The 25,584-nt window shown below is 44.5% G+C and overlaps 1 protein-coding gene across 3 annotated transcripts; it reads left to right on the plus strand.

The window, feature by feature from the left end:
- Positions 1-1,300: 1,300 nt before the first annotated feature.
- On the plus strand, positions 1,301-24,923 carry kif1c (kinesin family member 1C). 3 transcript variants are annotated; one of them, XM_031572497.2, is made up of 24 exons: positions 1,301-1,892; positions 6,378-6,509; positions 7,702-7,775; positions 7,987-8,166; positions 8,979-9,044; positions 9,829-10,007; positions 10,450-10,561; positions 13,070-13,147; positions 13,336-13,401; positions 13,764-13,842; positions 14,061-14,139; positions 14,513-14,700; positions 14,962-15,134; positions 15,783-15,862; positions 16,037-16,112; positions 16,333-16,412; positions 18,692-18,786; positions 18,941-19,024; positions 19,356-19,536; positions 20,166-20,238; positions 20,631-20,729; positions 21,770-22,082; positions 22,166-22,368; positions 22,601-24,923. In XM_031572497.2, the coding sequence occupies exons 2-24, from the start codon at positions 6,404-6,406 to the stop codon at positions 23,525-23,527; spliced, it is 3,591 nt and encodes a 1,196-aa protein (XP_031428357.1). In that variant the 5' UTR covers positions 1,301-1,892; positions 6,378-6,403; the 3' UTR covers positions 23,528-24,923. The 3 variants fall into 3 exon arrangements, 1 of the variants encoding a protein (XP_031428357.1); XR_006152549.1 differs by having other exon boundaries at positions 1,302-1,892; positions 6,383-6,509; positions 21,770-22,368; positions 22,601-22,854; XR_006152550.1 differs by having other exon boundaries at positions 1,303-1,892; positions 14,513-14,661; positions 21,770-22,368; positions 22,601-22,854.
- Positions 24,924-25,584: the final 661 nt, after the last annotated feature.

Genomic DNA, 25,584 nt, shown 5'->3' on the forward strand with positions numbered 1-25,584 from the left:
TTAAACAGTTATCATCATTTAATTCCCTTTGACCTTGCTTTTGCCCAAGTAGTCAGCAACAGGAGATAACTCTTCCTACACCTCCTCCAGCCTTGCCTGTACCTCTATGCCTTTATCCTTTGTCTTGTACATACTTCCATGTTCTCAGCGATATCATATTATTCATATTATTCATATTATCATATTATTATTTGCAATGAAGTAGCAATGTACGATTAATGTAATACCTTCTCCAAAGTGCTTTGGAGTGGCACACATACACTGTATGTACTAAAGCAAGAGAGATAGTGTCATCTACAGATTTCTTAGAACGGTAGGCAAACTAGTGGATCAAGGGTAGCAGGAATGTTACATTTTATATATGATATAACTAGTCTTTCCAGGCACTTCATAATACCAGAGGTCAAAGCAATGGGTCGATAATCATTAAGGCAAAACACAGATGTCTAAGGTATAGGCACAATGGGGGTTTCCTTAAAACACTGTAGAACCAGACACACTGACAGGGACAGATACATAAAAAATAGATAAAGTAAAAATGTTTTAAATTAATGAATGAATGAATTAGTGCTAAAACAAAGTGCAAACAATTCAAAGCCCAACTGGGCTGGCACATAGCCTACTGAACCTTTCTGCACTGTGTCACGCCCTCTTTTGTTTTCTATGATTTCCTTGTTTGTTTCCAGACACTGAACCAGATAAGAACTCTGACTTTGGAAACTAGAGCAGTAGGCCTATAGCATTCTTAGGATGCCTAAAACGGGCCTTTTAAGATATGAAGGGATATTATGTTTTCAAGAAACATAAGACAGTCATACTCAGGCTTTATAGTTGAATCTGTAAAGCGCAAATAGTATAGTACATACATTGTATAAGGCAATATTTTTAAATCTGGCTTATACATAAGTAGTTTTACTTCATTACAACATTACACATGGGCACACATTTTGATTTCGATTTGCGGAGCCAGTTTACCCTTTATATATTATTTTGGGACTTTACTTGAGTATTTTTACAATACACATGAAAACTAGATTTGAAATTAGATGACATGAAACTCTTTGGCTACTTTTAGTGCAACTCAAGTAGACCTAGGCCTTGCCTGCATATTTTGGCCTGTATGTAATATTTTGAGACACTTTAATTTAATGTCATTAATCTGTAGTTTCTACTTTCTCAAGTTATACCTAAGAAGTGAATTTTATAACATTGCCTCACCATCTCTTAAAAATGTGACCGATCGCTTTCTGTAAAGCGACGTCATGCAGGAGATGGGGGCAGTGTTGTCCCGTGAACGTGAAGAGGTGGAGCTTATAGGGGAAGAAGGGTGACGGGGCCGCACGCGAGGCTGCGGGCAGCGGCAACTTTTTTATCTATCACCTTATTCTTTAAATTAATTTATGGTTTATTATTTTAGAGTCATAATATACTGCCGTGGTAACTATTCAAGTTATCGAAGCCCTATTCATACTAAGGTCTTCGGTGCACTTTTTTGTCAGTCTCTTGGAAGGAAAGTTTTTTGGGACTTGACCAGCTCGGAATTTTGTCTTGGTGACCAGGCGTGGAACGGCTTTTTTCCCAAGACATACTGTCTTTTAAAGTTTATAAAGCCATACGGCGTGTACTTCCAAGTGCCTTATGAGCTTACTTCCACTTCATGTCTGATACTTGGGTAACTTGGGAAAAAACTGACTGGACGTAACTTTTTATTCCGTCGTCGTGAGCAGCGATCCGCTTGCCAATTATCTGGGCAGGTGGTAGGCTAAGCTTTTTAGACTACTTTCAGAAGTTTTCTGTGTAGCTATTCGAGCTCCTTGAAACTTTTCATCAGTTGGAGGCTGGATTTGATGCTTTTGCAATCAACTGACTGAGAAAATAAGTTGAATTAACTGGTAAGTATCCTACTTTTAACTCCTACATCATCCATCTGGAATCTTTTTCGCTCTCTCTCTCCCTCTATCTGTCGGTCGTGTAATACAAGGGAGGGCACGACAGCTATTTCAACTTTTTTTTTTATGTGAGTAGGATTCTCAAGTAGGCTACTAAATCACAGTGGTACATCTAGAAGTTTTTGTATGGATTTGTCAAGGTTTTACAAAGCAGTAGAGCTGTGTCACAATATCTGCCCCATTTCTTTTCATTAACCTATGTTACTGCTGTAGCGTATGTTTACCAAGTGAGCCCAGATGTGACTGTCATTTGAAGCCTTCAAAGTTAAATGTTCAGACGTTCAAATTTAGAGATACGGTATCATCGACCAACACATAACCTAGCTGCTGGCCGACGTCTGAGTTTGTTTACATGGTCATGAATGGATGTTTCTGTGTTGACCAAAGCCATGTGACTGATGATAGGATTGAAGGCAACACAGGTGATCTCGTCTGATGTTTTTTTCTGTCGTCAAACTGGGCCTTTCTGATCCATGGCCTGTGCTGCGTTTTCCTCTTAGCATATGTTAGAGAGAGTTTCGGCTATTTGTGTTGTTAAACAGAAAATAGTGATGTGAAACTATAGCGCTCCACGTGTACAATAGGCTCCCCGAGGCCTTTTGTCTCTAACGGGGCATTTGTAAGTCAACTCCTCCCCATAAAAGCCGTATTCTAGTGGTTCAACAGCCCTTTGAAATGTTTCTCAGCTATTTTCTTTTCATGCAATTGGTTACCCTGTGAAAAACGAATTGCACTCTCACCAGTTGTTTAATATTTAAGGAGTCTGATTTCCAACCACAGACAACAAAGCAGCCTAAATGTTACATGAAAGTTACTGTGAAGTACTAAAGTCACTCGGTTGCAGGGAAAGGATTGTGTGTGTGTGTGTGTGTGTGTGTGTGTGTGTGTGTGCGCGCGCGGGTGTCCTAATGTGGAATTTAACGTCATTTAATCTCCATGTGATTCTGTTTATCCTTTAACAAGGCGCTTGCAAGTTGGTCTGCCCTGGTAGGTTTAAACCGTGGTTATGCCATGTTTTCTTAACTGTTTTCAGTTGAATTATTTTCAGGCTTTAGAACATAGGCTTGTGTGTGAACTTCTTCCCCTGTCTTGTGGTCTCCACTGCTGGAAGAGGCTTTATTACATGGTAGACATAATGACAGACACGAGGCACATTCCACAAGCTGACTAAGAGTATCGCTCTCTGCCTCACTCTTTCTCCCTCAACCTATTTTCTCTCCCACACATTATTCTATCACTTTGTAACATACATCTTTAGTTCTCTCCGAAGATAAACCGATATATCAGCCACTATTGGCCCCTGTTGACACTTATTGGTTCATATAGGTATCAGCCTCCTCATATAGGTGTTGCTGATATTTGTCCAAATGTGCCATCTTGTGTTTACGCTACATATGGCAGGTTTACTTGCATACAGAGTTAAAGTAACACAGGTACAACAATGTCCCACTTTTTTAATGAGCAACTACTTGTGGTGTCATCTGCTTCAAATTAGTGTTGATGGCAAATGGTCTTGTGAAGTACAGATAAACACACCTGTCGTTTCCACTATCCATCCAGGCTATGCACTGTATAGTTTTCTGGTTTTGGTTCGGAACACGCGAAAATGAAAGAGAAGCCTCCACAACACTCACAATATCACCAAAATATGCCAGTTAGCATGTTAGCGAGCTGTTATCAATACCATCTCTGCTGCTAATGGTGTTTGCAAGGTTTTTTAAAGTACGTAGTTTACTAGTTTTAGACCAAAACTCCATAATGCTGCTTTAAACTACAAATATTAATATTTTATTCTTTCTATTCTATATATTTAAAATTTTAAATGAACATTCATTTCTGGAAACTCCTGGTTGGGAACAATAACATTTGAAGCAAAGACAAATGACACACTAGGGAGTCACATTGGGCTGGAGGGAAGACATTCAATTGCACTTTTACTGGCACAGGTTGGTTAATCATTTACATTTATAATTATATAATTCAAGTTATATACTTTAACATCTTATTTTAGTAAATTTAAGGCGTAAAACACAAAAGCGTACCAATAGCTCAGCTTTTGTTTAAGTTGCAAATTAACTCCCTTTTTTGTGTTTTGATATTGCATCAGCCAAATATGCTACATGAATATCGGCCCAAAATAATGGCCAAATATTGGTTATCGGCCATCCCAAGTCATTAGATATTGATATGGTATCTGCCCTAAAAATGCTCATTGGTCGATTCCTAGTTCTCTTTCCTGTCTGTTCTCTTATTTCTGAACTGCACTTGGCTGTTGTTTTTGGTCCCACCTTTTTCAAGTTCGGTAGACACTTGAATCACTGAAATGTTGGATATTTTTAGCAAAGGTTTATTTTATGTCTCATCGTCAAAGAAAAGTGAAACCTCCATGTGTCAGCAAGTGAAACACTTCCTTTTGGCATTGCTGAATACGTTTTGTGTACTTTAACCTCACCCAGTGGTTAAAACCCATCAATACGTTCCAAATAGCTTCAGATGACCCCTCTCCCCCTCATGTAATTGGCTGCTGTGTTTTCGACTCTTGTTTTCATCACACTTCATCACTAATATGTCTCCAACACCACACGGATGGCAGAGAACAAGCGCTGGCAGAAGCATCAAAGAGCAGCGAGTGCCAGTCATCTGAATCAGTGGTAAACAAACAGGCACTCCACCAAGCGCGCTCTCCTATGAAAGCAGAGCAGCCGTGGCCGGTGCCAAGATGACACTTGGGTGAAAGATGAAGACAGGAACATAATCAAACTCAAATGAATGCTCTTCCTCTGTGTCTGTGTGTGGCTGATCACAGACCTGTGGATCTAGAATGAAACACTAACTAAGTATGTGGCTGATTTGCTATGCACAGGGTAGCGTTCTGTCTATAGCCGCTGAAGGAAGACGATGTTATTGAGGTTGTGCATGGATGTTTGTTAATCTGAATGAATCAGACCTGGATAATCCTGCCCACTAGTTGGGATTATAAATGGCTAGGGTTTGGGCCACCTTTTCCAAAAAAGGTGGTTTCCTAAATAATTTGAATGTACACAATCAATAATTACAATGATAGCAATTACAATAACTAATGTGATTTGTGTGTATATAAAAGTTTGTAACTATCAGAAGACATGAAAGTTTTTACACCACATCCCAAAAGCAATGAAATGAGAACTTAGCATTTTAGCAATATTAGCAGTTGCCTTCGTAAACATTTACTGTGTTACTGAAGTGTAAACATCACATCTGATCTGGTCCTCCTCGACAGACCGGTCACACCACTAGCTAACCACCATCACAGCTCATACCCACCAGTCCTACTTCTCTAACCTACACAAAAGGCAGGGACTTTGCATTGCATGATCAAAGTTCCTCATGACTTTTCCTCACATGAAGGGGATTAGCGCGGAGGTGCTGTACCTTCCTCACATATCAGACTGAGTAGTTGTCAGTGGAATGAAAGGACGGGGAGGCGTGTGCATGGGGGAGACGAGTCATTTGCTCCGTCACCTGCTGTGGTTGCGTAAGGCTGTGTGGTTGCTCCAGCCTGTGGAAGCTATGCCTGTTATGTTTGTTATGCCAGCCATGCAGGCACACTCTGTTTGTGGACAGACCGTCTTGTCTGAATTATGGAGGGCGTAGCCGGACTAGTTTTAGACGCCGGCTTCTCTCCGGGCTACTTGTCTCCTCCACCGACTGGAGATAAGGAGACAAGCAGACCCCTCAGGCACATTCTAAGTGTCTCTTAACTTAATGATGACACTACTGTCACACAAGGCCCAAAATCGTTACCACGTAGCCATATGCTAACATCATCTGTTTAGGAAGTTCACACATTTCTGTGCAGGTGGAAGTTTCTAGAAAGAGCTTTTGTATATGTTGTCGTACCCCTGCACTACCTGTTACATGACACGTTCCTTGAGCACACTACTGTATCCCATTCTTGCAGTGGAGTTTTGATCTGACCTTAACACCTGTCTCTCGCCCTCTTGCATGAACACCCGGTGGATAGTCAGAGGGTGACAGGAAGTTATTTTGTTTTGAGTGAGCAGATAAGGGTGTGAGTGAGAGGCCAACACAGAGAGTCAGAAAAAATGAGGGGGGATGAGTTTAGCCTTGCGTTGGCATGGCTACTTTGAAGTCTGCATTGGCTTTGCTCTTGCCTCAGGTTAGAATGAAAGACCAAAGGAAGTGCCTTATCCATCATTCTCTGTCTCACAAGGCTGAGCATTTGGGCGTGTCGAGTAGATTTTCTGAAAATGCAAAAGATTTTGATTAAAAGATTATATAAAACATATTCTGTTTGGCTATGTGGTGAAATGTTTATCTGTAATTTCTGTTCTCTAATATGTTGCCATACTAATTAGAGGCCTTCTCTCTCTCTCTCTCTCTCTCTCTCTCTCTCTCTCTCTCTCTCTCTCTCTCTCTCCCCGCTAGATCAGAGAGGAACGCCAGAGGCCAGCATGGCGTCTGCCTCTGTGAAGGTGGCGGTGCGCGTCCGGCCCTTTAACTCTCGTGAAACCAACCGAGGGGCCAAGTGTGTCATCCAGATGCAGGAGAAATCCACATGTGAGTGAAATGCAGGACACACACACAAGAGACCTACACACAAGGGGCTTACACACACATACTCACATGGTACATTGCATCGGCTTTGTGCAGTGCTTGGCATTGGTTTGCTTCCCAAGCTGTTTGCCTACTTTCCCATTAGATTAGATCACAATGTGGGTGTTGTGTTGAGCATGCATTGTGGATTGTATAAATATAGCACCATTATTGTCAACAGCAGTAAGTCCTCTGAGAAGAAAGAGTTCTGATACTCATATGACTATGAAGCTAAACTGAACATAGTTATTCTTTGGAGCTTCTTTGGGAACTCTCAAACTTGCTCACACTCTCTCTCGCAATGACTCTCGTCCCTCAGTTCTAATGAATGCAGACACGTAGTCTCTTCTCCAACCAACATCTACCTGATGTTTTTTTCCCCCCTGTCTCTGCTTAACCTCGCATCTATTGTCCTCAAAGCCAAGGCCTGGAGCTGTCAGAAATGCACGCGAGCAGCTCTTGTGCAAACTCTCTTGTTCAGGTTACACAACATTTCCATCCAGAGCTTCCCACCCCTCCCCTCCTCTGCCTCTCTCTCTCTCTCTCTCTCTCTCTCTCTCTCTCTCTCTCTCTCTCTCTCTCTATCTAAAGAATCTGCTCAGCTGGCAGTCTGTTTGGCTTGACCTGCCTCCAGTACAAACACGCTGATGTTTGACAGGCCAAGGCTGGGGTTTCGCCATTGTTCAGCGGGCCGCTCTCACTCGGTGGAGGCTGCCGCCGCCCCGGGTTTCCTTTAGCCACCCTTAGATGTGGGACTGAGGCCCAGCAAGCCCTCCTACTCAGCATGTCCCATTATAGTGTGCAGAGAGAGGCCCTTTGTTATGGGAACCTCTGGAAAAAGGAACTGTGTAGACTAGACCTTCTGTAGATGGCCGTACTATAATGAACTGTGTCTTCCTGATGTTTTAGTGTTTTATACTTTTATTTCGTGTCCATTTTGGTTTTCAAGCTTTGAAGTGCACTTGCTTAAAAAGACATGTAGATACTAGTTAAGTGAGGATTTTTACTTTTCAGTCTCAGTTTTAAGAATTGTGATTTGCACATCCACAAGATTGTAGAGCTACTGTATGGAAATGTTTATTTAGCCACTGTACTAAATGTGTTTTAAAACTGGTGTTACACTTGAGATTATAATCCAGATTATTCCCATGGACAGGTATCTCTAACCCCAAGCAGCCTAAAGACACAAAGACCTTCGCCTTTGATTACTCCTACTGGTCACACACCTCGGTGAGCTCACAGTTGACATTCCTTGCATTTGTCAGTCGTCTCCTCACACTTGACAGTGACTCACATGTTGCGTTGTTTGTCACTGGGGTATTGAGAGTAAAATGACTCATTCAATTGTGAAAGTAAACATTTTACTGAATTTGCAAGACCTGTGATTTGTGAAGTGCCCTTTGTTAGTCTTTTTGCTGACGTTCCCTCTTGCTGCCCATAGACGGAGGACCCATGCTTTGCCTCCCAGAGGCAGGTGTACCTGGACATCGGAGAGGAGATGCTGCTCCACGCCTTCGAGGGCTATAATGTGTGCATCTTTGCATATGGCCAGACGGGGTCGGGGAAGTCCTACACCATGATGGGCAAACAGGAATCTGGCCAGCAGGGCATCATTCCACAGGTACCTCAACACGAGGGGCAGGGCATCATTCAGAAATATAAATAAGGAGATTTACTTTAACTTGGTTGGCCGAGATTTTTTGAAAGTTTTGAGTTTGATGCCTGCTACATACAATATTAAATGTGAATATACAACGATATTGTAAGTGTATGGGTGGATGGGGTCTAAATTTGGTTTGTAAATAAGGTGACACAGGATCTATTTGAATAAGAATTGTATGCAAAATAGAATCAAAGCATTTAGGCAGCTAGGGAAGTAGGCAAAGTCTGTAAGCAATTAGTGTGTTGACTTTTAGCTTGGAAATATGCAACTTCCCTGACCCTGGGAATCATGGGAAGTGTAGTTCACATAGCACAGAAATAACCACGCCTATGTAGAGCCATGCAGCTGTGTAGTAACTGATATATAAAGCGAGATGAGAGATGTGCAGATGTATTTTTAGAGAAATACCGTACGCAAAAGCCACATTGTTACATGTTTTATGGGAACATGATCTGAACAGCTCAAGCAGACATGACGTGACTACTTAATGCTGAAATGTCTTGAGTCTATATTAAGTTAAGTCTCGTGAAGCCATCCTTTGTGAAGTGCCATCTTGCGCACAAGGACTTCCTGTGTATCGGCACATTTGATATTTCAAGATCGAATCATCTTGTTCAACAACATCTTCTTTTAAGCTATTATAACTTCACAGTGATTTCAGTGATGGGTCATTTTAAAAAGCCTGTGTTAAATCACTTCGTGTTCTGTCCTCAGCTGGTATGGTTTTGGTGAAGACCTGTTGTAACGGTGCTCTGTTTGTACCCTCGCAGCTCTGTGAGGATCTGTTCAAGCGCATCGTGGACAACGTCGACCCTCACGTGTCCTTCTCAGTGGAGGTAAGAGGCGGCCGCGGGCGTCAGACAACACAACTCCGCTCCCACGTGACAGGAAAAAACAGGAAGTGAGCTCAGCCAGTTACAGCTGGGGCGGGGGGGGGGGGGGGAGGTTGAGTTTCAGGATGAGGTGTTGAATGTGACAACTGCACACAATGGGCGTTCCCAGTGTCTTGTTTTTTAATTCATGTTGCAAGCACTGTACAACACGTTTTCTGTGCATAAGCACATGTATTTGGCATTTGCTCAGTAGCACTTTTCTCATTTAAATACAAGTCGATCAGTATTTCTCCTCACACGTCCCCTGTCTGCCGGTCAAGTTCTCCCTTCTCTCCTGGTTGCCTTAAAGATCTGTTTTGGGGCAGTGCTCCATGCAAGCACGAGCTCTATCGATTGTTCACTGTGGTTGGTGTCGACTTCAGGATCGTTGCTGTTGATGTTTACCCATGCTGCCCACTGGCTTCTTGTTGAGAACATTCTCTTGGTACCGTGTCATGGGTCGTGAACTCAGATCATTGCCAAATAACTTTACAAAGGTCACACTTGTGTAAGATTTGGAAATAGTATTTTGACATGGTAGAGCAGAGGTTTTAAAATTAAGAAGAAAGTTCAACAACAAAGTGAAACCTGTTCTTTTTGTGGAAGGAATGAGGATTACAAAGATTTCTTAAGCTCGTTCTAGTTTTAAGTTGTTCGAGGCATTAGTGTTTTGGGGCATATTTTGGGGCATTATATTGTATGGAAAACATCTGACCCTCCCTCCCTCCCTCCCTCCCTGTCTGTGTAGGTGTCTTACATGGAGATCTACTGTGAGCGGGTGAGAGACCTGCTGAACCCAAAGAGCAAAGGGCCGCTGCGCGTGCGAGAGCACCCAATCATGGGGCCTTACGTGGAGGACCTCTCCAAGATGGCCGTCACCAATTACAGCGATATCGCTGACCTTATGGACTGTGGCAACAAGGCCAGGTACACCACACTGAAGAAAGGGTTGATTATGATATTACTGCTGCTGGTTTCCCATGATGCTTTGCTGGTGTAATGCCTCCCTGAGGTACTCCTGCACCGATGGTATCAATGTCAGTGTGCTACACAAATAAAATCCATCCCCAGTGTAGTGGTTATACATTAACATGGACTTTGAGTGTAAGCATATCCGTATTATAGTTTTATTGGTGCTTTTAAAGCTTAATTGTAAAGGCAGTGCTCTTGTCTTATGTATGTATGTATGTTGTGTGTGTGTGTGTGTGTGTGTGTGTGTGTTCGTGTGTGTGTTCGTGTGTGTGTGTTCGTGTGTGTGTTCGTGTGTGTGTGTGTGTGTGTGTGTGTGTGTGTGTGTGTTCGTGTGTGTGTGTGTGTGTGTGTGTTAATCATCCAACTTAAACTGGTTTTGTTGTCTTCCTCTCCTCAGGACTGTGGCGGCCACAAACATGAATGAGTCGAGCAGTCGCTCGCATGCAGTCTTCACCATCCTCTTCACGCAGCGTAGACACGACCAGATGACCAACTTAGATACAGAGAAGGTGTGTGTGTGTGTGTGTGTGTGTTTATGTGTGTGTGGTTGGTGAGTGCTGTCAGTGAATCTGTGCAAGAGCATGCATGCTCCCGCACAAGGTTTATCTTTGGGCCAATTCCCACGTTGGGACGTGGAGATAAAATGTTTAGTAGTCTTCGAGGATCACATTTGCGGGTAGAAAGCGAAATGCGAAATGACCGTTTCAATCTATTTTGGGACCATTGTTCCTTTTACAGGAAAGACGGTTTCCATCCAAATCGGGGTTGGTGCTATGATGCTGTCTTCTAACATTGAAAGTTTTATTATTTATTATTTGTGTGGATGACTCACACCGGAACTAGGCCTAGGCAAACAAAGACTAATTGAACTGCAACCTAGGGCTACTCCTCGTAGTGTACACTGTGTTAGCTTCCTCTGCAGGCCACAGACTATTTCCTCTATTAGTGGCCTTTCACAGAGACGATACAGGCATAGACAACGTCATGTGGTTGTAGCATCAAACCTCAAGATTACTGTATCTCTCCCGTTCCCCAAGCGTCCGAATCGCATTAGCCGGTCGGGCATCGGCCTCATGTAAGGATGGCTCCTTCATGCGGATGGCTTTGGTTAATGTCAGCTCAGTCAGTAATAAATATTTTTCACATCACAGGATTAAGATTTTCTGTTTGTCACTGAGACGTGGTTACATGAGGGTGATGCATCTTCTCTATTTGAGTTCTGTCCGTCTTCATTGTTGTAGTTCACCCAGATCATCTGGCCGTGGCGGAGGTCTTGCGACTGTCTTTATAAAGCGCATTAGCTGCCGTCAATTAGCTGCCACGTCTTACACTAGCTTTGAACATCAGCTCTTTGAAGTTAAACCGTCGGACTCAAAACGTTGTCTTTAGTGAATAGGCCTCCCAAAACTTCATTGATGACTTACTTGACTTCTTGGGTACTTTCCTTCTGAGTGTGGGTAGAATTTCTGATTGATTAATTGTTGGAGATTTTAACATTAATGTTTGTTACCGTAGTGCACCTCAACACTACGACTGTTTCAGTGTAGTCCAATTTGTCAATGATCCTACTCGAGAATGGGGACATACTGGGGGACTTAGTGCATGGTTTTACTTGTGATTTTGTGGTATCATATGTATATATATGATCACCGACTGACTAATGTGCGTCTGCCGCATCCAACCATCAGACACATGTCTTCCAGTGTTAGTCGACAGATTAAGAGCTCTACGGCCAGCTGCTTTTGTGTTTCCTACACACCTGTTTCTGAGTCTAACTCTCAGGCAGGCGTGGATGAGCTAGTTGCTTTTTTTTAACTTAGCATGTACCTCAGTTCTCGATACTGTTGTTTATAAGAGTGAGTGTTTATTTTCCTTTTCCAGCTTCCATTTTTTTATTGAAAATACTTGAGAGGGCTTTTAATCAATTACAAAGTTATCTAGCTGAGAATGGGTTCCTTGAGATGTATCAATCTGGGTTCGTGCAATGCACAGCACAGCACTGAGTCTGCTGAAAGTTACAAATGATCTGCTGTTGACTGCTGACTCAAAGGGCTGTTCAGTTTTAGTCTGACTGCTGCCCTTGATACAGTGGACCATAGAGTGTTAATTGAGTGGTTGGAGCATTGTGTTGGGATAAGGGGGAAAGCACTTGAGTGGTAAATGCTTCTTGTAAATTGCATCTTCTCGAATGTTGCCCCCCCTCTCATGTGGGGTTCCACAGGGCACGATATTAGGTTCCCTTCTGTTCTCACTATTTATTGCCTCTTGGACAGATATTCAGGAAGTATGGGATTTTTTTGTTATTGCTATGCCGCTGATTTATTTCCCTTTTAAGTCATCATGATGGTTTACAGTCTCTTTTTGACTGCCTAGATGGTATTAAGTTCTAGATGGGTAATAGCTTCCTGAAGCTCAATGTGAGCGAGAGTGAGGTTATTTTCTTTTGTTCCCCTTGCCACCAATGCAGACATTTGCACTGTGCTTGGTCCACTTGCACTATGCCAAATGCCTGTCATAATGAACCTTGGCGTGTTTAAATTCTGTGGTTAGGGCCAACCGAGAGCAATAGCTAAAGTGCAGAATTTCCTTTTCCCTAAAGATGTGAGCAGGTGGTCCACGCTCTTATATCTTCCAAAATGGACTGTTGTAATGCTAGGCACATGTCCGGCACGCATCAATTGTGTTAATAATTAGGCTTGCTATCCCTTCTAACATATAGGCTAAATGGTAGGCCCTGGCCATATTATATAAGTACAAAGTAGGCTATAAACTCATCACCAAATAGGTTTGTTATAGGCTACTATAGGCTACCTGTGTACTATAGGCTACCTGTCAACTACTATGGAAGGATTAAACATGCAAATAGTAGTTTTTGGAGTACACTTATTAATTGATATGAATCGTGCTGTGTAAACGTGTAAAGAGGCTTCTCTAGCTATTATGGGATGGTCAGTGGCAGAGCGTTTCTGGATAGACAGAAGAAGTGGAACCAAGGTTTTGTGTACATATGTTCTCAGGTGAGTAAGATCAGCCTGGTTGACCTGGCGGGAAGTGAAAGAGCCGACTCGACGGGAGCGAAGGGCATGAGGCTAAAGGTGAGAGCCTCCTCAGACACCACACCAGACCCGGCAGCTTTCGTGTCATATTTCACACTTTCACAGTAAATGTCAGACGGGATGTTTTGTCACTTACATCAAAACACACTGACTTTTATAGGCCATTGTTACGTAATTAAGTGTGTGTTTTTTTTTGTTTTTTTTGTTTTTGTCGCGTGACTCCACAGGAAGGTGCCAACATCAACAAGTCGCTGACCACACTGGGCAAGGTTATCTCTGCTCTGGCTGAAATGGTGATTGTCATATAGCTGTCTCTCTTACCTTCACTCCCACGCTTTCTTAACTTGGTACACTGTATCCCCTTTTCCTTTTTTTCTCTCCCCTTTCTTTCCCTTCGCTCCCAACCACACCACTCCACCGCACCCCACCCTCCTCCAACATTCCTGTGTGGAACTGTCACTCGGGAACATATTACACTTGAACTCTGGTCCTGTTTTTGCTTCTGGGGCTTAATCAGACTAATGCACTGATGGGAGTATTGATTTATGTCAAGTGTCATTGATTTGGGGTTTGCGACGGCAGCGGCTGTGATGGAGCATTTCAGTGTTCCATTACCGTGACTCATATTTGCCACATCTGCGTTTGTGTTCCGCAGCAAAGCAGCAAGAAGAGAAAATCTGACTTCATTCCGTACCGGGATTCTGTGCTAACATGGCTGCTGAGGGAAAATTTAGGTAAAGTTGTGTGTGTGTGTGTGTGTGTGTGTGTGTGTGTGTGTGTGTGTGTGTGTGTTTTTGTCTGAACGAGAGACAGAGACACTACTTGTGGTGGGGGGTAATTCATTTGTACAAATAAGTTTGTATGATGTGTTGTGAGTAGCTGCATAACTAGCTATGTGTTTTGTTAGTTTTCTTCATCCATACTGATCCATAGACTGTTTCTGTTCTTGAAGGTGGAAACTCGCGCACAGCCATGATTGCTGCTCTGAGTCCAGCTGACATCAACTATGAGGAAACACTGAGCACACTCAGGTAGTGTCAACACCCAGAAATACACACACACGTCTCCACACAGACCCATGAACGGACATACTTACATACATACATACAAACATGCATACATATACATACACATATACAGACAGACAGACATAAACAATACGCACACTGACACGCAAAACTCTACAAGTGCCATGTCTGATGTCAGAGAAATTGGATTGTTTGTGATGCACAATTCCAAGTCCATTTCTCACCACAGAAAAGGAAAGAGTTCAGAGGAGAGGACAGTCTACAGGACAATAACAATTGGGCTTAGAGATTTTTCATCCACAGCTTGCTCACCTAATGGAAAGGATGGGGAGACTAAATGTAAAAGTGAATGTCTCTGTCCTGCTCTCCCTCTCAGGTATGCAGACAGGGCCAAGCAGATTCGCTGCAACGCCGTCATTAACGAGGACCCCAACGCTCGCCTGGTGCGAGAGCTCAAGGAGGAGGTCCAGAGGCTCAAGGAGCTGCTGCTCGCCCAGGGCCTCAGCGAGCTCATCACTGCCCCAGGTAACACAGAGGACCTCGGCGAGCTTATCACTGCCCCAGGTAACACACAGATGCTCTCAGACACGCATGCCGACAGACTAGGAACTTACTTCCACGCATAGACGAGAGACACCACTCGTAGATATGGTTAGTACACACACTAATGACGGTACATTTCTGTTTCCCCGAGTTAGTTGGTTGCAATCACACACCCCTCCCCCCCCCCCCCACACACACACACACACACTCTCTCTCTCTCTTGCTCACTTCGTCACGCACACACACACAGACTCACCCTTCCCTATCTCCTACTGTTGTCAGGAGTCGAGGGTAACAGTCTGGCCCGGGTCATAGCAGGCTCCACCAGTGCCATGGAGGTATCGCTTACCCATCGGCCACCTCTCTCGGACCCCGAGTCACCTCACGATGACCCGACAGAAGAGCAGGGCCCCAATGGACCCATCAGTAAGGAGGAGGCAGTGGAGAGGCTGAAGGTAGGAAATAACACTCGGTTAGCCCTTTTCGACAACAACAGGGTTCTTGAACCGGTTCCGTTCAGGATTATTTGGACCTTGGTGCAATCTAGCAAACCAGCCTGTTTGCACCAGTTTCGAGCGGAACCATTGTAATCAAGAAAATGTCATCAACGGAGGGCGTTGCACAATGCACACCGGAAGTAGTAGCAAGATGCCACATCGTGTTGAGTGAACGAAGCCAAGTCGTCCCAGTTCACATTGGAAAAGCCAACTATCTTTTGGTTCCAGCTGCGAACCAAGTTATTTTGGGTCAAAATGCTCCAAATGGTTCAAAATGTGGTATATACGAACCAGAACAGAACCCCTTCCCTGTTGGTGGAGAAGGGGTACGTCTGGAAGCTACCTCTGAACTAACACTATACAGGAGATTGGATGTCTGACAGGATTCTCTGTATTCTCTATCTAACTTTCACTAAGATAGTCCTACTTTTTAAGTAATGGTTAACCAGGCAAGATTTAAGCTTTTGTTGGAGACAATAGTCATGTGCAGATTTATCTGTTCGTATTTACAACGTCATATTGACTGATAGAAACATTGGCTTGAGGTTGTTTGTGCAGTGAGTGCATCTTTCATCTATCTCTTACATCTCAATTCTCCTTTTACAGGAGACAGAGAAGATCATCGCTGAGATGAACGAGACCTGGGAGGAGAAACTCAGGAAGACGGAGGCAATCCGACAGGAAAGGTGAGACACACCCAACCGTCTCTCATCTCATTCACCCGCTCTCTTTCTCTTTGTCACACACACACACACACACACACACACACACACACACACAGTGGAAAGTGTTCCTTTCATCAGTGCAGTAGTGTGGATGTTGGCGTGGCTCACAGCTTTGTTTCCCTGGTGTGTGTGCAGAGAGTCCCTGCTGGCAGAGATGGGTGTGTCCATCCGAGAGGACGGGGGGACGGTGGGGGTCTTCTCTCCTAAAAGAGTGAGTCAGCAGCCCGTCTTCCGTTCCCCACCCCCCCACAGAATCCCTTACACAAACACTCTCACAAACGTGCCATAATTTGTTTTTCCAAGTGTAATTACACGGTGCTGAACCTTACGTAACGCAGCCTCAGGGCTAGTCCCTCGAGGCTAGTCAAACTAATTAAATGTTTATTGTGTCAACATTGTGCCTTGTGTGTGTTCCTTTGTGTGTGTCTCAGACGCCTCATATTGTGAACTTGAATGAAGACCCATTGATGTCAGAGTGTCTGATATACTACATTAAGGATGGACTGACCAGGTAAACAGCATAACATGGATACACGTTTATCTGTATGTTGAAACACCACTTTGTTCAAGTTGCAAAAATCGCCAGCCCCTAAAATGTTCAGTGACATTTGTGATAGAGTGTTAGTTGTGCTACTTCCAAAATGATTTTCTCTTCGTAGATGTTGGTTCATTTGTTATTTATGCAGGTGAATGTCAGAGCATTCGTTAAAAGAGATACAACATTAAATTCACTGGCGCTGGTTAGTCTTTTACAGGCACAGGGCCACAGTCATGGTGCTGCAGTCACTGACTTTGTGTAGTTAGTGTGACCAGTCAGTCAACAAAATGGTATTAGAGCAAAAGAATATGGTTGTTGACTTTAGCATGTCGACACCCACCCCTCACACACACGTGATCATAAAAGGCTCATGTGTCATGACCGGCTGTGCAGCTGAACAGGTCGACAGACTACAAAGACCTCAGTGCAATTAACCACTGCTTCCGTTTGAACCGGCAACCAGTTTTGTATTGAAGAGAGCACAATAGTAACTTAAACAAAATAGTTTAGTTTGTAGTTTAGGATACCTAATGGAGAAAGAAGACAAATATACTCTGTTAAATATCTCTGTTTAAAATTTTTATTTTGTATTATTTTGTTGCCACTAGCCAGTTGAAATTCTTAGATATAATCATTCAGTGGTATTTGGCGAGACAAAGTTGTAGAATAGCTTTGCAGTGGTTCCTGTAAATCCTCCGAATCAGTAGTCTTTATTGGTATTGCGCAAATGTGGATCTAGATTGGATTGTCATTAGCTGGTCTAATTACACTGGCTTAAAAACTGAGTTCAGATCAGTTGAACAGTCTGGAACGGTTCAAATTCTGTGTGATCACAATCTGTGACAGATTTCCTCCGTAAGTCATTATCACAATGAATCCAGTATGCAGTTCTTATTAACTACACATATTGCCTATTCCCAGTGTGCAGGGTTGAATGATTTGGGTTGTGTGTGTGTTTTGAATAGGGTTGTGTGTGTGTGTGTGTGTGTGTGTGTGTGTGTGTGTGTTTTGAATAGGGTTGTATGATCTGGGTTGTGTGTGTGTTTTGAATAGGGTTGTGTGTGTGTTTTGAATAGGGTTGTGTGATTTGGGTTGTGTGTGTGTTTTTAATAGGGTTGTATGATTTGGGTTGTGTGTGTGTTTTGAATAGGGTTGTATGATTTGGGTTGTGTGTGTGTTTTGAATAGGGTTGTATGATTTGGGTTGTGTGTGTGTTTTGAATAGGGTTATATGATTTGGGTTGTGTGTGTGTTTTGAATAGGGTTGTGTGTGTGTTTTGAATAGGGTTGTGTGTGTGTTTTGAATAGGGTTGTATGATTTGGGTTGTGTGTGTGTGTGTTTTTAATAGGGTTGTATGATTTGGGTTGTGTGTTTTGAATAGGGTTGTATGATCTGGGTTGTGTGTGTGTGTTTTGAATAGGGTTGTATGATTTGGGTTGTGTGTGTGTGTGTGTGTGTGTGTTTTGAATAGGGTTATATGATTTGGGTTGTGTGTGTTTTGAATAGGGTTGTGTGTGTGTTTTGAATAGGGTTGTGTGTGTGTTTTAAATATGGGTTGTATGATTTGGGTTGTGTGTGTGTTTTTAATAGGGTTGTATGATCTGGGTTGTGTGTGTGTTTTGAATAGGGTTGTATGATTTGGGTTGTGTGTGTGTGTGTTTTGAATAGGGTTGTATGATCTGGGTTGTGTGTGTGTTTTGAATAGGGTTGTATGATTTGGGTTGTGTGTGTGTTTTGAATAGGGTTGTATGATTTGGGTTGTGTGTGTGTTTTGAATAGGGTTGTGTGTGTGTGTTTTGAATAGGGTTGTGTGTGTGTTTTGAATAGGGTTGTATGATCTGGGTTGTGTGTGTGTTTTGAATAGGGTTGTGTGTGTGTGTTTTGAATAGGGTTGTGTGTGTGTTTTGAATAGGGTTGTATGATTTGGGTTGTGTGTGTGTTTTGAATAGGGTTGTGTGTGTGTTTTGAATAGAGTTGTGTGTGTGTTTTGAATAGGGTTGTATGATTTGGGTTGTGTGTGTGTGTGTGTGTGTGTGTGTTTTGAATAGGGTTATATGATTTGGGTTGTGTGTGTGTTTTGAATAGGGTTGTGTGTGTGTTTTGAATAGGGTTGTGTGTGTGTGTTTTGAATAGGGTTGTGTGTGTGTGTTTTGAATAGGGTTGTGTGTGTGTGTTTTGAATAGGGTTGTGTGTGTGTTTTGAATAGGGTTGTGTGTGTGTTTTGAATAGGGTTGTGTGTGTGTTTTGAATAGGGTTGGGCAGGAGGAGGTGGACATTCGCCTGACTGGTCAGTTCATCAAAGAGCAGCACTGCATCTTCGGCAGCAGGGTTACTGAATCTGGAGAAGGTAAGACCCCCGACACACACACACACACACACACACACACACACACACACACACACACACACACCGTACCCAAGGCTCTCCTATGAGCAAGTACGGTATGTGCTGTTTGTCCTGTGCAGACTGTCATACCAGACATACCTTTTCTCTCTTTTAGTGGAAGTGACGGTGCACCCTCTGGATGGGGCGGAGACGTATGTCAATGGCAAGCAAATTGCAGAGCCGGTGGTGCTGAAACAAGGTACCAGAATACACACACAAACATGCATACACACACGCACACACACACACACACGCACGCACGCACACAAACATGCATACACGCACGCACACACACGCACGCACACGCACGCACGCACACGCACGCACGCACACACACAAACATGTGTACACGCACGCATGTATCTGCCCATACATGCACAACTCACTGCAGGCAAGTTTCAGCTGTACGTCTTTTTGACGATCCTGTTGTTTTTTTTTTTCCGTCTCTCTTTCTCTCTCTCTCTCTCTCTCTGTCTCTCTCCCTCTCTGTCTCTCTCTCTCTTTCGCTCTCACTCTCTGTTGTCTCCTAGGCAACAGGGTGGTGATGGGTAAGAATCATGTGTTCCGATTCAACCACCCGGAGCAGGCACGGCAGGAGCGCGAGCGCAACGCCGCCCAGGACCAGCAGGGGGAGCCGGCAGACTGGAGCTACGCCCAGAGAGAGCTCCTGGAGAAGCAGGGCATAGACATCAAACAGGAGATGGAGAAAAGGTTAGTGGGAGCCAGACCACTTCTCTTGACTCACGCCACGCTCTTGACTGTTTCAAATCAGACAGGTATTTTATGCTGAAAACATCCAGCCAAATGTCATGGAAGGAATGGGAATCAGCACAAGAAAACAGATATAAGATGAACAAGGTGTTGTGATGTCAGTATTGTGCAAAATTTGAAGACTTTGAATATAAATCTAATATAAGAAGTGCAGAAATGTTTGTTAAAAATATAGCTAACAGTGTTATTGTCACCTTTTTAAATAGCACTTCCCCAGCCACGAATGTCATGTCCGTGTGGATTAGGGTAGTTGAAATGCATTCATCTTGACATCAGGCAACCGTATAAATAAATCAGCACACTCAAGGATGCCCTCACAATACCCTGGGCGTTTTAGCATGCAGCTTGGAGGCATTTTGTTTTTGTGTACAGTGAAGACATGATATTGGGCTCACTTTTAGTGCGACACGTTAAAACCTGATCTGTTGGCTTTTTTTTTGGTTTGTTTGTTTACTTGCTTTTTCCTTTTGTTGTTTTTCTTATTTCATGTTTTTGCACTTTTCCACTCAGATTTGTCCCTTTCATGTCAGTCAGCATCTGTGATTTCTTTTTTCCCCCTCATCCATCAGGCTTCAGGATCTGGAGAATCAGTACCGTAAAGAAAAAGAGGAGGCAGACCAGCTGCTGGAACAACAGAGACTGGTAATTGTGTGTGTGTGTGTGTGTCTGTGTGTGTCTGTGTGTGTGTGTGTGTCTGTGTGTGTCTGTGTCTGTGTCTGTGTCTGTGTCTGTGTCTGTGTGTGTGTGTGTGTGTGTGTGTGTGTGAGACTGAGAGACTGTTCAAACCAATCACCATATTACCACCTCAACATACTGAAAGCTGAAGTCCGACATGCTGCAGATATGTGTAGATAGTGCAGAACGCTGAGGCCTCTCCTATCAGTGTAGCTTCATACACTTCCACAGTACCATCGCAGATGCATATGGGAATAAATATGCCCACACATCCACACATACACATGACGAGTGAGTGTTTTGTCTGGCCTGGCGGTGACCTTGTCTTCCCTCATCTCCTCTGTCTCCCCCCCCCCCAGTATGCCGACTCAGACAGCGGGGACGACTCAGACAAGCGCTCCTGTGAGGAGAGCTGGAGGCTCATCTCCTCGCTCCGAGAGAAGCTACCAGCCAACAAGGTCAGACACACACGGCCTCTCTCTCTCTCTCTCTCTCTCTCTCTCTCTCTGTGGTTCTGTTTTTCCTCTTTTTCTCTCTCCCTTTCCTTTCCTTTCCTTTCCCTCTCTCTGTCAGTCTGGATCTCACACACAAGCACTACTTGCTTCATGCTCTCCCTTGTCACTCTCACCAATGACCTCCCTCTCATCAAATGCTTTTACCAACCTGGTAAACATTCCCATTTTACGCATGGCTGGTTGCGACTCCCACTCACTTTGATAAACTCTTTCCCCTTTTTCTCTCTGTCTCTCTCTCTCTCTATTTCTCTCTGACACGTACTCTCTCACACCTACACACACACACACACACACACACACACACACACACACACACACATTTTAGCCTGAGTGTATTTCTCCCTCTATCTGACTCACTGTCTGAAGGTCACACACACCACTGTGTTTGGGAGCTGCTTTCGCTCTCCCTCTGTTTGTGTCAGGGCTGCATCTGAATGATAAGGCTTCGCCTTGCTGGTGGCGTTAGTTAGAGATTTAATTATTTCACCTTATCAGATGGGGGGGTATTCATATGCAGTGTGGCTGAATAGGCCTTTTGGTCGTGCTGTGCCCTTTGATACATTTCCAACTCACTGGCTGCACTTTCAACCAAATGTTTGTGATGTTTCTGTCAGTGTTTATTAATCAGCTATTGATATATTGGAGACCCACCCCACCCCCGTCTCTCTCGCTCAGCATGGTATCTATATTTATTTCCTTGGTGGAGTCTACATATTACTAGGTGGGAGGTATTTATGACTAATAATGACTGTAAGACATTATGTTTATGTGTGTTTTTAAAAGCAAAAGTCTCTCTCTTATTTATGTATGTTTTTAAAAGCAAAAATATCTCTCTCTCTCTCTTTTTCTTTCTCTCTCTTTTTCTTTCTCTCTCTCTCTCGTTCACACTCACACAAGCCCACTCTCCCTCACTCCTCTCCAGGCTCCTAATGAGCGTGCTCCTCTCTCTCTCTCTCTCTGTGTGTGTGTGTGTGTGTGTGCAGGTCCAGTCCATCGTGAAGAAGTGTGGCCTCCCCAGCAGTGGGAAGCGACGGGAGCCCCTGCGCGTCTACCAGATCCCCCAGCGTCGGCGCATCACCCTGGACCCCAAGAACCTGACGCTGGACGACCTGCGCACGCAGGCCGTCAAGGAGATCTGCTACGAGGTGGCGCTGGGCGACTTCCGGCACACGCGGCAGGAGATCGAGGCGCTGGCCATCGTGCGCATGAAGGAGCTGTGCCGCACCTACGGCCAGCGGGACCCGCAGGAGCGCGACAGCTGGCGCAGCGTGGCGCGCGACGTCTGCGACACGGTGGGCATCGGCGACGAGGACGGAGGAGACAGGACAGTGGAGATGGTGGAGGGGAGCATGGGAGGGGGAGGGGTGGTAGGGGGGGAGGAGGAGGAGGAGGAGGAGGAGGAGGAGGAGGAGGAGGGGGGAAGGTGGCACCGAAGAAGGCCGATATGGTGGACCTGAAGGCGCACATCGACAAACTGACGGACATCCTGCAGGAGGTGAAGCTGCAGAACAACATGAAGGACGATGAGATCCGCTCGCTCAGGGACCGCATGGTGAAGATGGAGAAGATCATCCCTGTCTTTGTAAGCCATATTAATCCGTTTTCACTGGCACACACAAGCATACATAGATATGCACATATTTACCCACATAATCACACATGCCTCGTGTAGACAGAATATATTTATCCTATAATAAAAAGAAATCATATAACAGACATAGTGTAATATAAGACTTGAGGCAGGCAGTTATGAAATGTACACAGACTGCATTTGCATAGAGCTGTTGCTGAGTTCTCTCCCTCTCTGTCGCCAGGGTGACACTGACATGGAGGAGTCTGGCCCAATCAGAGGGGAGGAGGGGAGCGGCTTAGCGGGCAGGCGGGTGGAGGCAGAGGACGGAGTTTACCGACGTGGCCGTCACCGCTGGCAACATCCTGAGCAGCATCAGGACCCTAAGCGCATGTGCAGGGTCTCCGGGGGCCCCGCCAATGCTCCCTTCGTACCTGCTCCTAACCGGGGCCCGCCGAACCCCTTCGGCAACCCCTGTGGAGCCCCCCCGAACGCCCCCTTCCTGCCGGGCACGGGCCGCTTCCTCGCCCCTCTGGAGCGAAAGCTGCAGTTCCCCTTTAAGAACAACCCCCAGCACAGAGCCTTCATCTGGGGGCCCTCCATGGGCCCCCAGGGGCCAGAAGAAGGGCCCGAAGATGACCCCGGGGAGCATGTCTCTCTCTCTGACTCGGTGCCCTCGTTCCAGGCATCCCATGCCCAGAGTGACTCCGTGCCCAGGGGCAGCGGGCACAACAGCTACCGCCACCAGCAGCAGCAGCGCCGTAATCAACACGGCAACCAGCGCAACAACCGCCAGCGCTCCCGCCAGAAGGCCCGTAACCCTTTCGACGGGTTCGTGGAGCGGGCCAACGAGCATGCCGGGCAGTACCGCAACGGCAACCCCAACCCCAACCCCAACCAGGGGTTACCGCAGCAGGGGGGCAGGATGCGCTACAGCTGGCACAACCCAGGCCCGGATGGACCCCCCGCTCACCTGCAGGACGGGCCCCCGCAGGGCAAGCACAGCTTCCACCACCAGAACCAGAACTGGAGGGGAGGGGACGGCCAGCACCGGCCCAACGAGAGGCCCCGCAGCGGGGTGAGCCTAAGAGGTCACCCCCCTCAGCAGCACACGGGGCAGGAGATGGCAGCAAGGAGGAACAGTAGATTCGAGGAGCCCATGGAGGCTTGATGAAGAAAAGGAAGAGGCGTCTGTATTTTGTGTTTTCATTATTGGACAGGATTCCACAAATATTTCTCTGGGATATATATACACACACACACACACACACACACACACCACACACATACACAGACACACACTCACATCACTCTGTTCTAGGTGCTAAGACTTTGGCTCCGAGAGCAGTATGTGCTCACAGGCCAGCACTTGCACTTATTGGAAACCTCCTCGGGGGGGGGGGTTTGACATGGAAACACTTTTAGTGCAATAACACTGAGCATGATTTTATACCACATTTGACAGAATCACTGTGTTCTTGACTGCGTTGATAAATGTGCCTGATCCGACACAACACTTTAGAGGATCATGACAGGACCTTACTCACTATGCTGTATATGTTTGTGCCTTTCTGCAGCCTCTATACCCACAACTGTTCCCTGTATTTATGCTTATACAGTGGGTTTTCTGCTGGTATATAGTGGAACATTTTATACTGTGTATGTACATATTCAAAGTTTGTACATGGAGGAATGGATTTGCCATAGGTTTTTAATATCATATAAAACGTGGGGTGTACTTTATATATTTGGAGTATCGTTAGGTTGTATATCTGATTATATAAACAGCATATATTGAGGCGTAAGCTGCTATGATTGACTGCCGCTGCAGTTGTGAGAACATTTAAAACTGTCATATTTACCTGCTGAAACAGCCAAAGAATTGAACCCAGAGGCGAGAGACCCTCACTGCACATAAACGAGGAGGAACACCAGGTCGGGCACAGGAATGCATAGGTCAGTCAGGTCGGAATGCTGTGCCTCGAGGACTTTGGGGGGGTTGATGAGAGAAGGCTTAAGTGTGGTTGTTAATGATGGTTTGTATATTTTGTATTTTTTTTTTTTCTCCACCATTTAAATAATTTTTGCCCACCCGCCCCCCCCCAACCCCCGCTTTCATTGTGTGGGTGAATAATGGCAGCATTCCACAAGACGAAGCCTCTGAAATCTGTCAAGAAGGCATGAGCAATGAGGAAAAGCTAAACACATGATGTACTGTTGGAGAAATGAATTAGTATGCAGTGCAGTATGGCAAAGGAAGGATTTTTTCTTTCAGGACGAACGATCGTGAAGCAGTGACTGATGGTGTGTTCAAGGGCTTACAGTTGTTGTCGTTTTTTTTTTACTTTTTAACAATCTTTTTTGTTTCTTTTCCATTGTACAATACAATATGCAATACAATCCCGAGGACATATATTGTAATTTTAAGGAAAAGAGAATTGATTGTAATATAGATTTGTGTGATGTGACTTGTGTAATCTCAACCCCTACCTGCAGAAGATGAAAATAGACAAAACATGAATAATGTTTGCTCATATTATTAATAATAAAAAAAATGATATCTATAATGACAGTGGTCTTTGGTACATCTCTTCTGGAGAAGGGGAAATGGATTGACATGAGAAATAGAGTGAATTAATAGAGGAAGGAATGCAGGGAGAGGGAAGTACAGCTGAGTTTGTCTGTGTTGGTACAAATAATAATGTGCTCTCCCTGTTTTCATCATCATCATCATCCAATTAACTGGGAAATATGCAACATGCTTTCTGACCATGCCAGATGTTACAGACTTTGAAATTGTGTATAAAATAAACATGAATGTTTTAAGAGCTTTCTATTTCAAAATTGCTGTTTAATGGGTTTGGCCACAAAGATGTGCATACTTGGTAACTTGTGATGTCTAAGCCATAGTGCTAAAACAGTTTGCCAAGGTCATTTTCAGTTTGAAGCTGAATATGAATTCAAGTGGAAATAAGAGCTCGAGGTACTCTGGTCTGAAGAAGATAAGTATGGTTTAGGTTTCACCTGATCTGAAAGAGTGAGTGGTCTCATTAATGGTGGAAGAAATGTGTCTAATCCATGTTAAAACTTGCAAGTCTCACATATGGTGGGATGTTTATCTTTCTTAAGGACTGAAGTTTAAACCAGTGTAGTGAAGGAAAAGTTGTAAGATCTACATCGACAGAAAAGCTCTCGTCTGTGATGAAGGACTTTCCCTCACTATTTGGC

The sequence above is a fragment of the Clupea harengus genome, chromosome 8 (assembly GCF_900700415.2).
Source record: "Clupea harengus chromosome 8, Ch_v2.0.2, whole genome shotgun sequence".
Taxonomy (NCBI): Eukaryota; Metazoa; Chordata; class Actinopteri; order Clupeiformes; family Clupeidae; genus Clupea; species Clupea harengus.

What these genes read in the sequence shown, in the direction of transcription:
- kif1c (XM_031572497.2), top strand. Translation starts at nt 6,404, where the DNA reads ATGGCGTCTGCCTCTGTGAAGGTGGCGGTGCGCGTCCGGCCCTTTAAC. An exon ending in GCTGCTGAGGGAAAATTTAG is followed by an intron (nt 13,843 to 14,060) that starts GTAAAGTTGTGT and finishes CTGTTCTTGAAG; the next exon opens with GTGGAAACTCGCGCACAGCC. An exon ending in AGGCAGTGGAGAGGCTGAAG is followed by an intron (nt 15,135 to 15,782) that starts GTAGGAAATAAC and finishes CTCCTTTTACAG; the next exon opens with GAGACAGAGAAGATCATCGC.